At 43.6% G+C, this 16841-nt stretch overlaps 1 protein-coding gene across 1 annotated transcript in view; it reads right to left on the reverse strand.

Annotated features, from left to right (window-relative positions):
• Positions 1 to 16586, reverse strand: part of RNF11 (ring finger protein 11) — a 31149-nt gene extending 14563 nt beyond the window's left edge. Inside the window, exon 1 of the mRNA XM_039556262.1 lies at positions 16151 to 16586. Coding sequence (XP_039412196.1) covers positions 16151 to 16273 — 123 coding nt within the window. The 5' untranslated portion in view covers positions 16274 to 16586. The remainder of the gene's footprint in view (positions 1 to 16150) is intronic.
• Between the last annotated feature and the right edge of the window lie 255 nt (positions 16587 to 16841).

A 16841-nucleotide genomic window follows, 5' to 3' on the forward strand; every position in this document is an offset into this window, starting at 1 on the left:
GCTGCCACAAAATCTCAGAAGAACAGAAAACTGTTTGAGAGGAGGGACATGAAAACAGAGAGGTCATTTTTCTGAATATGGACTGACTGGTTGGAAGACAAAGCCCCATTTCACCCTGACACACTCGCATGAAGGCAGCTGCAAAGCCTGGAGATGTCCAGCCTCAGCTCATCCACACACAACAACCCATCTTTCAGGTTGTGTGCAGAATGCCAGAAACCCTGAACGCTAAATACAGTGATACTCAGGAGGCAGTTTTACAGGTGGAGTTGAGAAAATCTCATGGAAATACAAAGTTTATCTGTGCAAATTACTAATTTACCAAGAACATTTACACACACATACAAGGATACAGCTCAGGTCCTGCACTGAAGTGTAACTCCACCACTCTAGGTGAGGTTCACGCTACTTTTGATGCTTCCCCTGAGTCAGAAATGAGAGCCCAATGTCACTAACATTAAGCTACCAACACACTCAGGCTTTATGAAAATATAAAGAAACACTTGTACTCACTGTATTCTCCTGCGTTAATGTTTAGGGTGGAATAACCATGTCCTGCTGCAACCTACACGCTCACTAAAATAAGTTTTGTCAGTTTATACATACACAGACAAACTGCAGTCATGACAAAACACCAGAAGGAAGTAACAGTGAGCTTTTTTGGAGGTAAAAAAAAAATACACACAGCCCCAGCAGAACAGCTATCAAGAAAACCTGTGAGTTCTTTACGTTTAATTTATGACATTTAGTCTAGACATCTAGTCTTGTTACCTTGGCAGTCATTAGGGTGTAACTACAGAGGTAACTGTAATACCTAGATAAGCTCCAAAAAAAAAAAAAACAGCCTCTTGCTCAGACTATAAATGACTACAGAAATATTTTAGTTGTCTTTCTAGACTCTTTAGCTCGCCCTTTGATCCCCGAATGGAGACCTCTCCGAGAGGCAGTGGGTGCAGCAGAGTAACTTGGGAAGCAGAGGGCATTTAGTGCCTCTCCTGCAAGTGTACAGGACTAAACTCACTTTGTCTCCTTACGAACGGCTGCAGTTAAGTGAAGTCGGCGAATGTGCTTCCCTGGGAACACCAAAGGGTTTTGCTGAACCAAATGGGCAAGGTAACAAGAACCTGAATTCCTGTCTTTATTTGGGATACCACCTTTCTTATGGATGAATCTCCAGTGCAGTAAAGACATGAGTAGAAATTACTGCAGCGAACAATTTTTTTGTTCATTTGTTGTTTTGAATCACACAGTACAAACAGAAATAAACTGATCCTGCTGGGAGATGGGGCGTTCTGTGTTCTTCCTTGGGGGCATGAAAAGGCTGGGCATGGCCTTCTCTGCGAACTTTGGCAAAAAGGAGCCCAATGTTCATCAAATGAAGTCTGCTGTACACCACAAGCAAGCAATTTCAGACTAGAAATCAGGTTAAAAAAATTTTCTTCACTCTGCTGAAGCTTTATACTGAAATTAGCCTTGAAATAACTTACAGGCCTGGTTCTAATTTTTTTATATCATTCCATGTAGTGCTGCACTCCTGGTGAGGTCTTCATTCACGTTATGGAATGGTTTACCCCAGTGAGAGACGATAACAGCCAGCAGCACGTGAAAAATGCTTGCCCCAAGGAGCTGCACATTCTGCAGATTTGGAGTAAGTATTGTCTCTAACTTCTGAATCCACAAGCCAAATTCACTGCAAGATTCTGAGAGGTCAATCAATGCTCCCTCCATCACTTAACACACACCCTATTTTAATATTTTCTTTTTTTACTGTTGTTTTTTGTTTGGTTTCACTGACTATAGATGAGACATTTTGTTTTTCAGGAAAACCAAGTTGCTTGAATATCATATCCTCTAATAAACAAAATAAAAATAGAAGCGTTAGCCCAGAAAAACAAAGGCTGAAAGGGATATAGGATCTCTAAATAAATCAGGAGTATAACATCAGAGAAACAACTAAAGACCTACTTGGTAGAAGAATAACAAGTGCAACTTTGCCATAAATAATCTAGGATTGTGAAATAAGCTTCCTGAGCCTTGGTTCTTGGTTGATCAAAAGAGGCTCCTGTAGGGGTAACAGGGCAAAGCTTGACCAGTGTCTTTCAAAATCATCCATGGTCTGCAGAAAATATACTTCACTGAGTATATACAAAATTATCCATATATCCCCTTATCCAGACACCAGAAAACAGTCCAATTCACACACTTGTTAATATGCAATTTTCAAACTGTACTGTAAACAGTTGTTATCCAAATTGATACAATCTCTGATGCAGTGTAAGAACTAGCAATAATGCTTGTCATGTTTAACTCAAAGCTAATTTAAATAAAATACAGAAGATAATGCTCATTAAATCCAAGCCTCATTTTGTTGAAGCCAAGTCTGCAAACACTGTCATGCCCACTTGGAAGTTTAAGACAGTAACAAAACAGAAGCTTTAAATGTGAGAAAAGAAATTTTTGGACAAAATAATTTTCCATTAGGAATTCTGGTTTGATCTCGGGGAGGGTTTTGATAGCCCACTGGTGGAAGATACCTACAGCGGAGCACAAATGTTCTTGGCCAAACCCTTTCTCCTGCAGCACAGTCTACAGGCAGAAGCAGGAACGAAGGCAGGGCTGAATGAAAGACCTTTATAAAGTTTATTCTGCTGGCCATATGCTAGCTGGAAGTTCCACTTGTGTTGCTTGAGTAGCACCAGGCAGCTGCACCACTGGTGAGGATTTGGCCCATGGCAAGCAAAACGTGAGGTCATCAGTGACAAGTGTACATGAGATTAGTGCAGTCTATGCCAATCTGCAGGCACTTTAGTGCTGGTAACCACTTTGCATTAGGATTTAAAATAATATTTATCTTACTTTAGTTTGCTGTATTACTTAAGTCTTTCTAAGGCAGAAAGGGCACTAGCTATTACTCTAATTTAAATAGTTATATTCTGTCCAGCTGAAATGCATAACTGTATTCAAACTGAAACCCGGCCAGCATATTCTGTGAAATAATCCAAGGAAATCTTAGTGGTCTCATTCAGAAAACAATTTCTACAGCTTTGCAGTGCCCCACAGCCCCAGCAATGTGGAATATGACCAACAAGGAAGGGTGTCCCCTCTGCCCCAGCAGCCCATCTCCTGAAGCTTTGGGGTTTTTTTTGGTAGGTCTCCAAGCTGAAAACTAAGCCTGACCCAACATAGTCAATAGGGTACATTGTACAGCAAAAAAGCTGTAAAGATGGCATTTACTGCTCATGTTCAGCATTCCTGGTTCTGAATTCAGCTGAACAGAAAGGTTCTAAGCAAGGGGACTGAGCTATGCAAGAGCACAGCGTTATCCCAGCAAGGAGAAGAACTGGTAATGCTGCATAAGTGGATGCAGGAAGAAGCAGGAAGATTTGCTTCTCAAATTTATTTTCTGAAACAGGATTTTGTTCCTTAATTTGCCTTAAGTAAGACTAGCTACAACAGGAAGCCAGTGGCCTCCTCTGACAGACACCAAACTAGAGTAAGGAGTCACAACATATACAACAGGACAGTCAAACTCAGGCAGCCAGCCTAGCTCCTGCTCTTGCATACTTATATAATTTCTTAATTCTAAACATTTTAGACAACAGGGAGGTTGTTTCATTAAAAGCCACAGACACTGGCAGTCTTCACATACATATGCACAAAGGTAATCAAACTCCTAACAGCAGTGACAAAGCTTGCCAAGCAATGTTCAGGCTTTGGAAACCATCCACAGAGTCATAACTGGAAGGTCTGTGTGAGGAAGGAGGCAGAGCAGCACCCACAACACAGATCAATGATGTTACTGTGGTCAGTTGTATCCCAAGGGACATCAGAGTCTGTTGCACAATATGAACAGGCTGTCAAAGTCTTCAGACACTCCTGTGCTTACCAAGTCTACTCATGAACTGTTAGGTAACACTAATGAAGCTTTTTTAACAAGAAAAATAGCAAAGAAAAGGACTCAAGCACCTTTAAAGACGGTTGTGGTAGGCAAACTTAGATTATTTCTTTTTTTTTTCTGGTTTTGCGTTTGTTTCTTCTTTAAATCAGAAAGATCACATTTAAGAAATAAATGTCCACATTAGAGATTTGTCCTGAAGCAGTAAAATCCCTTCAACTGAAATCACCACCCTGCTCAAGTTAGAAATAGCATCTTTAGACTGCATTTCATGCACAGACCATTCCCAAATGCACTCACTGCCCAAACCAGTATAAGATACTCATCCTGTGCATGCTCTGGTACCCAGTTAAATCCAAGTATAGCCCTAATTTCAACATGGAAAAGCCAAAACTTCTCTAATACTTGGAAGTAATAGCACATATCTAATACCTGACACATGTAGACCTTTCCACAGATGTCGCTGAGTAAAATGCAATCTGTAGGTGCTGATAAATCCAATCTCCACCAGGAATTCAGTTCATTTCACTAATCTGACAGGAGGAAGAATAAGACAACCCATCTCAGACAACTGAATGGTATGAGCTGCCCCACCAAGCACCAGAGCCACCATGGAGTGACTGCAGAGAACATGGCTCCATGTAGAAAACAGGAGGGAAAAGTGAAGCAATCCCTTTTTGGCAGCAGTGGATGGTTAGATCAGACCTCCTTGTCCCAGAAACATCTACACACATGATGCTGAGCATGAGGCACATCACATTTTTGCCTGGTTTCAGCCAGTGGTCTGCTGAACTCAGAGACAGCCCCCAAGCCTCTCCTTGGGCCTTGGCTGTGTTCATTCCTGAGCTGGGCCTGTTGAAGTCATTATTTTTAAGTGCTGGAACAGGATCCTGCCATCAAGTTAAATGAACACAGATGCTGCTTTCTCCACATGCCAGAGGTGTACACAGCCACCCCAGGAGCACTGATGGGTTCCACCAACACGGGCCTGGTGAAGGCCCCAGGACAGGAGTATTTGGTGTCCATAGGCAGTGGCACTTTCTTTAGGGACTTGGAAAATACCCTTTTCTCCCCAGAAAGGCTGCAGAAGTCCAAACCACTCAAGTTGCTGATGGACTCAGATAAACTCTCCTTTATCTAAAAAAAAGCCTTATACTGACAAAAGGACGGGCAGATTTCCCTCAGCCTACAGTACACTTCACTGTTTGACTCAGCACCCTGAGGTGGAAACACTTGCCGGATCCCTCAACACCAACAGCCTGTTTGGTAGCATCTGTTATGTACTTGTTACTACCATTTTCCCAGTTTTTGCTCTCCAATAAAAACACCACCGTGCCAACAGCGCTGCTCGGAGGAGTCTCCATCTGCGTGATCTGACCGGACCAAAGAACACACTGACCCCAGGATATCACGTTCTGAGTCCTGTGCAGAAACTCTTGCTGGCACAAAGGCAGGATCCAATTCACTCCTTAACAGAGCTAGTTGGTCACTTTCAGCTGCAGCACATTGAGGAGACAGAGACATGAAGTTCTGTGTTACAGCTGGAAGTTGGGAAGTCTGGCCTTCACCAGGCTGGAATCTGGCTAGTGACATGTGCATAAGATAGACCCCCCAAAAACGGAGGGATAAAACTTTTCTACCTTTCCTACCTCAGCCTAAAACTATAGCTCTTTTCTCCTTCAGTTCATCAGCTCAGAGTAAATGACAGCTACATAAAGACACTTCAGGAGACACTATATATAGGGTGACATGAACTCTTCCCCAGGAAGCTCTAGATCTAGGTCATCTTGCTTCTTCTGGGAGGCAGGAAAAACCAGGTTACTCATTGAACAAGAATACAGTTTCTAGAGGAAATAAAAGATTACTTGGAGCATGAAATTTTGTGTGGATAGTATTTTTTTGTTTCCTAAAGGACTTTTAAAAACAAAATTCACCATTAAACACTGTCTCTGAATACCTGGCTCCGTCTACTTTAAGCTGAGAAGCCCACTATATTTACAGAAGGAATGGGCATTCTTTGGTAAACTTACTTTCAGTAGTTTAGCGACACAGTAAAATAAATACAACTTCAGGTCTCAGAAATTTCAAGGTGTTTGTCTCTATTCAGATATAAAGTAAAATCCCTCCCTGCACCTCATTTGTGATTCTTACAGATGACTGGAATGATTACACACAACCCAGCACAGCTCCAGGCAAGCTATCATATGAATCCACTCTCATGGATTAAGTACCACACTCCCATTTCCAATCGAGGGCAGGGTGGGAGAATAACCAAGCATCTCAACTCAGGTTTGGGCCAAAGGCCACCCATCTAACTCAGCCCAGCCACTGCAGCATCCTGCAGGTGCCATTAGCTGAAGAGGTGTGCCTGCGAGATTGGGGCAGGAGGAGTCTTCTCAGCTCGGGACAGACCTTAGTGCAACACTACCTATGCAGTGCTTCTCACCAGCTTCCAATCAGCAGATCCCTAAAAACTGCCAAGTAGAGGTGTGGGCCTGTATTTCAGTTTAGTGACTACGGAGGGGATTTCATTGGCTCTTGTGAGCACAGTCAAAACAGCCCACAGAGCCCCGGAGAGCGAGGAACTGAGAGGTAAAAAAGCACTAACCAAGAAAAGAATTAACAGTTAATTTAAAGTAAGTATTTTTGCTTGAATTTTAAAACTTACTCTGTTCCCTTCCAAGAAGGGTAATACACTTTCAAGGACACCATTCTCCACGGGACAATCCACAACTGCCTCAAGGTCTCCAAATATATAGATGCAACATTAAAGAACTCTGTGAAGCAGACACTAAAGCAATGTGTTTGTCATATTTCATAAGCTAAACTGAAGATATATGGATGCAACTGCAATACAAATCATAATATTTAAACAGAAAACAACCAAGGGAAATCCCAAAACATCAGAAACTGGCAATGGCAATTAAGCAAGTACTACTACAGAGCATAAAATAAAGACTACAGATGTTAAAATATTAATTTCAGTGTCTTAACTAAATCTGAATTTAGAGCATTAGTTTGCTGAGCCTTTTATGTATTTTCCACTGAATACAGCAGTTCACTGCTTTTTGTTAAGCAACAGTACAGACCAAACCAGTTTAGCAGTTTGGTACGTCTGCAGCCAAGCAATACTTGCTACTCATTTGTTCAAAACCTGAGAGCAATCTCTTCTCCTTCTGAACTTTAAATAAAATTCATGTATTCAGGCAAAATAAATACTGGTCTTAATCTATATTACAAAATTATACAATGTCTGAATTAAAGATTTCAACAACTGTGTTAATGAAACACTGTGATTAACGTTTAGTGCACAGAACATGCTCTGTATCTGGCTTTAATTACAGTGATGAATAAAAGTCAGACACAGGCATCGTCCCAGAGTATTCATGCATTATACTGTCCCATAGATACTGAAATAATGGAATCTGATGCACTTTGATCTCTTAGATAAGCCTCCCACAGCTCTGAAACAGAAAGGGCAAGAGCACCCAACCTCATCCAATTCTGCAATGTTCGCACACTGAGTCGTAAGAGATTTGTATCCCCCACTAACAGGATACATCTTATGGGAATAAACACAGAGAAATATTGCTCCATTTCCTTCTGGCTGGAGCTTGTACACAAATCATCTGGAGAGCCACAGAGAGTGAAAGTGGTGAGGACTACAGGGACACCTTACAGTCTCCACAGAGCTATATATCCTTGGACAGTAGTTATAATATATTTGTGGGATATATTCTAGTCCGATTTTTCTTCTGAAGAAGTTTTGCCATGACAAAGATTAGAAACTGGCAGCATGTGGTAGACATAATGGTTCTAATCATGGCTGCAGGATACTCGATTCCTTGCTTTTGTCCAAACCAGCATAGATTGACTCATTTTTTGCTTACAACGGGATAGTCAAGCAGCTTCATTAAATTTTATTAGTCATAAACCAGGCATTTCCTTGATGCTTCTAGGACCTCTCTTAGCAGTCCAAACTCTACTGGCAAGTGGGCTAGCTACAATCCCAAGCTCTGGGAAACTCAGCACTGTGAGCCAGCTGAGACTTGTCTTTGACTGAGGATGAAGTTGTCCCTGCACACGCATTTGGCCTTGGAGTACAGGGCACTACATGCGAGGACTGCTCCTGAACCATGCCTCTAGAAATACAAATTGCTTCATCTGAGCAAAAATCAGATGAGAGGAGATGGAGACCACTCCAGTGTCCAAAAATACAACCAAGGGAAACAGGTTTCAATATTGCAAGGGTAATAGCCTGCACATTCATCACTGCATGCTGGGGCTAAGGGAGGAACTGAATTTCCTGAGTCACGGTTTCTCTCACCCTTCCAACAGTTTCACTCCTCCCCTGGGCACCTCAGGTCTACATCATCCCTCAACTAAACCAGTGGCTAAAAACAGAGGGAGGATGAGAAGGCTCAAAAATCAGCCTGGCCTTTGATAGAGGGTACGCGTGCGTGCAAATGTGTACAGAGCATGCGAGAGCGTTGTGGTGGATCAGCAGAAATGCCCAGTGCAATAACCCAGCTGGTTGTGATTCGGCTGACGCAACTGCGGTTGAAAGGATGGTTCTTTTATCTCCTCCTCCAGTTGCCGCACGCATCTGCTCTTTGTCCGTGTCACCGTGTGTGGATCCTGGCCCAGCAGCTTTTATGCCACCGGCATTCTGACTTTCTTCTTCACTGATGAGAAACAGAGTGGTTGGCAGATTCCTATGGAGGGGCTGGTAAATAAAATAATCACTCTCTGTAACTGTTTGGTCTCTTGGAAATTGTTTCATTAGTTCATAGGAAAGTAATGGTTGATTTGCTTTAGTCCATTCCACAGATCATTATCTCCTCAAAACATAAAAGTAGTTTATTTTTCGCGGGTCAGAAACTGACTCCAGATGTACAGCCAGCAACAGCTGATCACAGCACTGAACCTGAGGTACATATGAGAAACAGAAGAGCTTCCTAAATCCATGGTGGTCCTAGATTTTTAGGGAGGGCGGTATTGCACGTTTGGGTTGGCTTGTCCAAAAGAATGCGCAATCTTCCAGCATAGCAAAGATTCATCACCCTGATTAGGCACGATTTCTTATTACCATCTCCACAGCCTCTTCATTCCTACTAATCAAGCATCTGGAATGCAGGCTGCCAAATAAACGCTGAACTATCAGATTCCAAAACAGATTTTAGGAGACTTATCTACTGCCTTAAACAGATCTTCTGATAAAGCTCCCTCTCTACAGCATCAGGTTTGTCATAAATTTCTGCAGAGGTTCCTTTTGTAATAGAGGAACACTATTTTATTAAAATCAAATTACCACTGAACACTTTACAAACTTGAATTAAATTACTGAGCATGCCTGCACTAAAGATAAACTTTATTACTCCTTTACTCTTCATTTTACAGTGAAGAAACTAAAGCACAGACCAGTTAAGTGGTTTGCTAAAGTTACAAACAGAACAGAAGACATTAAATAAGGATGATGATAGCTTATCCTAGGGCTGCTAGAGTTGGGTTTTTTGGTAGATTTTGTTTTGTTTAGTCTTGGGGCTGGGAGTTTTTTTGGTTGAAGTGCAGTTTTACCCAACAAGAAGTTACACAACTCTAGCTCTGCTGGCACAGGCTGCTGCTATGGCTGTCCCCCAAGAGACAGGCAGAACAAGGCAGCATCTTCTACAGAAACACATCCTACCTTCAGGGAGCAAGACACATCTTTGCTTCTGAGACCTTTGAAATGTCAGAGCCAATTTTTCTTGTGGTCTAAACAGAGATCGAAGCTTGCTTTGCCTTTCAGAGTCAAGAGATTGGTGACTCTTCAGCTTTTTCCCTTGAAAAGGTTTTATTCTTACTCAACCACGACATCCCTAAAAACCTGCTCATTTTGTAATTCTTTAGTCTCTGAGGAACTGTTTCATTAGCTTATAGAAAAGTCATGGCTGATTTGCTTGAGTCTATTCCACAGACTATTACTTCTCCAAAATACAAATACATTTCTCTTTGTGCATATGGGGAAGCAGAAACAAGGACAAGCACAATGATTGGAAGACACAAGTCTGCCACAAGCAAGAGGTGTTATTTTTAGTTTCTTTGCCTTACATTCTGCAGCTAGTTTGACTACAACCATTAACAGGGTCTGCAGAAGTGCTCATTAAGCTGAGCCTCCTTCCTTTGTTGAAGTGATGAACAGGGACATGGGAAGACAGGGACGGACTCAGTAGAGCATCTTGATCCAACTTAAGACACTTCTTGCAGAAATCCATGTGAAACAGAAAGCAATACTCTGTTAAATGCTATTATAAACATATTCTCTTCTTTTTCAGAATCCCCCTTGGAAAATCTTCTGGACAGAGTGGTTAGGAACAGATCCTTACCAACAGCCAACTCAACAACAATGAATCTAGAAACCAGCTCTAATTTTATAAGAAAGGTGGTAACACAGAGAACTCAAATATCAGCACACTTCCCATTTCCTCTAGCCATGCCTAACACATTTTTAACAGACTGTAGTTTAAAATCTATTTTAAGCGGACAAAGCCTTACAATATTCAACTAATATTAATTAAAATATTCACTTAAACTGTTTATGAATGGGTACTTTCAAGACTGAAGTTACCCAACTCTGTGATACCATCTGGTATCCTTTACTTTAAGGTCTGTCTTCCTTCCTGTCTTCTCCCTCTGCCCCACCAGCTTTTTTCACCAGCAAAATGAAAAACAGCCCCTGTCAGCCAGCATGGCAGGCTGAAACCAGTATGCACTGAGACAGGAAATACAGGTGCAGGTTTTTTCTAACTGTTGTCTAGAAAGGAAGTTTAGGCTTAACACCCTCAAGAAACTTCTCATCTATAACTGATAACCAGAAATACAATTCTCTAGACAACTTGCTAAATTCTTCAGCTGTGGAAGAATAAGAAGTGTCATGGCATATTGTTCACTAACCAAATAATCTTGAATGCTATTATAATGACAGTTATAATACATATATTTCATTACAGTATGGAAAATGAACTGTATAGCCCTACACTGATATTTTAAAAAAGGTTTATTGCATTGCACATATAAATAATTTACCAGAACTGCAGCATAAAACATGGAGCATTTACAGCTTTTCTGAATGCAGGTGTCGAATTGTATCATAACTATTTATCAGGAGTGACTTTATCACTTAATACTTGGTCTTTCACAGATAAAAATGTTATTCCAGAAAACTACTAAAACACTTCTTCATTTCTGAGAATAAGTTACATAAGGTCACTCAAGCAATCTCATCATTGAAGAGAAGAGCCAAACATCACTGGCTACTCTATCATTTCTTACCCATGCAGCAAACTCTCAACTTCAGCTCCTCCATCACTTTCTCTCCTCACTGCAGCTGACCTTCACCTCAGGCACTGCTGCCAGAAGGCACCAACCAGCAACAAAAACAAAGGGTTTGAATCCCTTTGAAGTTTCCACCAGAGTAAGGAATTGTGGATTGGAGAGGTATTTCAGTTCACATCCACAAGTGCAACTGTAATTCATACACATCACGAAGATGTGGAGGACAAGTAGAAAAAAGGGTAAGACATGCATAGGCAACTTTTAAATATACTGCTTTCTCTTATATGAAAGTAACCCTACTAGTTGGTTTGCTTTCCTTCATGGGTAGCTTTCTGTATGTAATGTTTTCCCATTGCATCTTTCCCCCTTTCATGCTGTTCCAACATAGACGAAGAGTTCCAGCTTTGCACAACCACTCCGTGGTAGATTATAACCTGTTACACTACTGCACTCTTCTTTCTTGTACTATACAGGCAATCACAGATGATAAATCATTTCAATTGGGACCCAAGGGAATTTATATTCAGCTGATTCTATAAATGGGTGCAACTCCTAGATCAGAATTATTCTGGCTAGGAATTTCGAATTACATTAATTACCATGCCTTTGAAAAGACAGTATCAGAACACCTATGTAACATATTACTTAAGTCACGAGGAGAGTGTAACAAAGGCTTGGTTTCTCTGCTGAGCAAAAGACATCCAACACTCCCACCCATGGGGCAAGGTTCACACAGAAATGCAGTGGACTATTTCAAGAAGATTCTCTGACTGTTCAAACTGGGCACTTTTTCAACATCTCCAGGGCTGCACCTACTGTGCTGTACTCCTCACCAGCCTATGGCACTGCCAGGACAGGCTGACGTGCCACCTCCCTGAACTGGGGACAGCTGGAATGAAGCATGACAAGACAGAGGGATGAGGACACGTACACTGTGTACAGGTGACACTCAGTTAACAGAGGAGGCCCAAGGAGGCTTTTGCAGCAATCTCAGTTTTAAGAGGAGCCATGAGACATCCTAAATTACACTTTCAAAACCTGCTGTCCCCAACAGCTTTTGGAGGATTATGGGAGCACAGCATTGGGTTAAGCTCATGTTTGTGATCTCTCATCTCATTTTGTGCCTACAGCCAAATCAAGTGAGTATCCAGGCCAAAAGGTTTTAAATTAATCCCTCCAAATAAAAAAAAAAAGAAAAAGAAAAAAAAAAATCCACTAGATCCACTGAAACATTTTATCTGGGCCCGTAAGACAACACAAGGTGGTACAAAGTACCAGACAGGGCTCTGGAGTTTTTCAGGCAAGAGGGTAAAATATTTTATTAGCCTATCTGCCACATCAACATATCAAACGTGCTTTTAGTAGTTTAGTATCAACACCAAGATCTTGTGCTTATTTCTCATGCTTTTAGCTAAGTAATTTAGCAAGTGGTATACATCTTTTTTAGAAGACTGCAGTGTGTTTTGTCCACAGTAATACTTTTTAGAAACTTAGGGAGAAAAGGTGTAAAGCATTCCGTACTTTAGTGTGTAAAAATTCCAAAATTGAATAAAATGGCAAATTATTTCCTACAGCTATTAAGGAACTATTTAAGAACAGAAATATAAAACAAGGATTAAGGAAAGGGACACATTCTGTTTAGCAGAATAAAGTCCTTCAGTAGAACTACTACAAGTAAGAGAAACTGAAAAAAAACCCAGTGAACTTGTACGGAAAAACAGCAGAAGGCATACTGCCAACAGATGGTGAAGAAGTCATACACCAAAAAGGAAAACAAACTTGAAAGCATACTCAATTTTGAGGACTTGAGAAAAAAAACAAAACCAAAGCTAACTCCTTCCCAATCACAGATTCCCTGGTTAAAAATGGAGCTGCATGTTCTTAACACTTAGAAAAGCAGTTGTAATTTCTGGGTTCTAAAATGGAGGCATTCAAAATTAGTGTCTATGAAAATGTTGGTCCACTCTTGAAATCACTTCCTTCCTCCCCACCATGAAAACACACTCTTTTTTCGGTGTGTTTTCATTATTTCTCACGTTAGCTGTTAAGCTCAACACACTGGAAAATATCTGATGCTTTAATGGGCCACTTTCTCATTAACTAAGATACCTGTTTGAAAAGGTACTTACTCTCTGAGGCCTTTCTGCAGCAGCTGGCAACAGGTACTGCCAGAGGAACGAAGAGACAGGTATTTGCAGAGCCTCTCAATTCCCCATTACTCCATGTGTCCATACTGACAATCCAATTCTCAACCTCACTTTTGGAAGCAGGAATTTTACACAGCCAGTTTAATAGCACTCACTGATCCAAGCAATTTGACATGCTATACTGCAATTGTTACTGGGGGTACATTTTGCAGTTGGAAATCAATAGGTAAATAAAAATTACGGCATAACAAGATTCCCATGTGAATGCCCATGGCACAATCCTGTCAGAACATGAAAAAGTACTTTAAATGTCAAAATAACACAGAAGTCATCTTCCTCAACTGTGTATCTTCACCCAACAAGCCTTCCCATAGTTTGCATACCTTGCAAGAGCTATTCAGGAAGTTGACACATTGTTGCTGCAAACCCAAGAGTAACAAACATACCAGATTTTAGTCTCTTCTAAAATATGTCCATTTTGCAGCTGAAATTTCAGCAGTTGGCTGTAAAACTGTTCATCTTCCAGTTTCTTGAGGCTAGTTGCCACAAACAAGTTTTCAAACTCGTTTTATCCTCTTCCTTGCTTTCATTCCTAATGTCTACAAATTATACACTAACTCTGGTTAAGACATTGAAAGAAGTAATTACCAGGATCAAGGACACAACTCCTAAATCCCCATTTGTAATATTGACTCTTAGCTGCCACTGGAAAGTTAAAATGAGAGACTTATTGCTAGCACAAAAGCAATACTGGAGCATCAGCAATTGCTCATACTTAAGAGTTTTGTGCATCTTGTAAACATTAACCAACTTAAAATTATAAATCCCCTCAACCTCAAAGTGCACAAAGTGATGCATAATATTGTAGGTAAGGCCTTTTCTTTTTTTTTTTTTTTTTAAGTTACAAACCACTGTGGTTCAAAATCTGTGGAAAGAGTAGCTTTGACTTTGACTATGAGATGCTAAAGGCTACCCTAAGGTGAAACTTTAGGAACTGCCAGGATCAGTGGAGGAGCTTTCAGGACAGACAGTGATGTTCGACACAGCCAAGTGCCTGTGGGCACATCACCTGATGCTGCACAGCTCTCTCCAGCTGAGGGAAGGTTTGCTATGAATACACTCACTCGAAAATAGACACCTGTGGGTTAATTTATTTTACTGTCTGTCATGCTCTCAGTCAACCATCCACACTTATAGACAAGTTCTTTATCGAGAAAAAATTTTAAAAAACTCTGACAACAGAGAAAGAGTCATTACCTACACCAACTTTCACACAAGGCGGCCTGCATAAGGCATGTACTTGATTGGTGACTGACAAGAGCTAACAGCTTGTTTTCAAAGGGAAGAACAAGAAAAAAAACCTCCACAAGTCTTCCTAGAATCACAGATACAAATGCAACAAACACTCAAACTTTTACGCTGATTTGACAAAAATACAATGCAGTCCTAAACCTCATGGACCATTCAGGCTTAATTTAGAACAACACAACCTTTAAAAACTTGATCTGCCACCAGGAACTTTCTATTTACTGGACTTCAGCAGACATAGTTCAGAAATCAGAAAAAAAAATTCCTCACATCACGGAATTTATTGTAACACTCAGCTTTTGCACCCAAACAAAACAATCAGGCACACACTGCCAAGAAACATCAGTGCAGCTTCAGGGCACCAGCAAAGGCTGCTACGTGTAGGGCTTCTCTTCAACACTTACAGGGCTCCTGTCAGGGTGGAATTCTTGAACTTGCTAAAGCATTTGTAGATTACATGCCTGTCCGATTAAATACTTCCTGCAATTTTGTTAATTATGCATCAGGGTCTGCAATTATGGAATGACTCCCATCCTAGAAAACCTACAGCTCTCAAGTCACCCCCCTAGAATGTGTGTCTCGACTGCCGTTTCTATAGATTCCTCTGAAATGTATGCTATTATCCCAGATAGGGAAATACTTTCAAAACTTCAACAGAATGTGCAGTTCTACCACTGGATGGTCTTCATTTTCATTTTTCAGTGCTGTAGACCGCTTCTTTAGGTCAATACACATTTCTATACATGGGGGCGGAGATCACAGGGAGCAGACAAGTGCAACCTCAAGTTCAGGTTTCCTTTCCGTGTCCATCCCTTCCAGAGGTGGCCAAGCGCAGGCTTTCACACCAACGCCATCCCCCCTCCACATCGGCGTTATCCTCCGCTGCCAGCAAAGCCATCAAAGCAAATACCCGGCCTTTTCCTTCTTTCCCCCTGATTCGTCATCAAGATGTAAATTAACAGATTCTCACAGAGACAGAAAAAAAAAAAAAAACAACCCACCGAACAATGGGAAACACTTCCCCGCCGGTGCCCCACAGGACGGAGGGAAACAGGATCCCCTGCGCTGGGGGAGTTACTTAGTGGGGATCAGATGCTGCTAAAAATACGGGAGCGGTGCGAGCGGGCCCGGACAAAGCCCGGGCAGGGCCCGCGGTCCCCATCCCGGAGCGTCCCCGCGCCAGACGGTGATGTCACCGCCGGCGGCAACAAAGGACGCGGCACCGGCCGGGCGGCCCCGGCCCTCCGCCCCCGCCCCGCCGGCGGCACCGCGCCTCCCGCCCGCCCGGAGCGCCGGCACCGGCCGAGACAAAGCGGCTTCCCCCGCGCTACGTGCGGGCGGAAAGGGAGAGGCTCGGGCCGCCCAGCGCCGGAGCAGCGGCGGCGGGGAGGCGGCGGCCCCCGGGGCGATGCGGGCCGGCCCCCGGGCGAGCGACCCCGCGAGCCCCGCCGGGCCCCGCTGCCCCCGGTCCCGCTCCCTCCCCTACCTGATATGGCGGCGGCGGCTCCTGATCCGGCTCAGCCCCGTCTCCGTAGCTGGCTCTGTCCGACTGGGACTCGTGGAGCAGCGAGATGTCATCCGAGGTGGGGGACTTGAGGCAGTTCCCCATCTTCCCGGGTGGAGCGCGGCTCCCCCTCCGCCTCCTCCCGCTCCGGCGGCGGATCCGCGCCCTCAGCCTCCCCGCCGCAGCGCGCAGCCCGCAGCCGCCCCGCCGGGGAGGCTCATGCCAGCCCCGGCCCTAAGCGGCTTAGCAGCAGCAGCAGCCCGGCCGCCTCCCGCTCCGCAGCCGCCCCGACCCCCGAGCCGGGGGGGCGGCAGGACGGGCCTCCCACCCCCCGTGGGGCAGCGGGCTCCGGTGGGTCCGCCCGCCCCGCGGCTGCCCGGCGCGGTTCTGCTTCCCGGTCACCAGCTCCCTGCGCACTGGGCTTTGTCGCCCGGGCCGCCCTGGCTCCTCCTCTCACCCCTCCCCGCCGGGCCCGGGGAGCAGCCACGGGGCCTCGCTCGGCTCCGCGCCCCCCGGCCCCGCCGCGGGGACAGCCCTGCCCGCCCCCGGCGGGACGAGGCGGGACAGGACGGGCTGGCGACCCTGCCGCCTGCTGGCTCCCCCGGCCCCAAAATGGTGGGAGCCGCTTCGCTCCGCCCCCGAGCGCGGTGTTTGTTTGTGTTCCGGGCATGGC

Source organism: Corvus cornix, chromosome 8, assembly GCF_000738735.6.
Source record: "Corvus cornix cornix isolate S_Up_H32 chromosome 8, ASM73873v5, whole genome shotgun sequence".
NCBI lineage: Eukaryota > Metazoa > Chordata > Aves > Passeriformes > Corvidae > Corvus > Corvus cornix.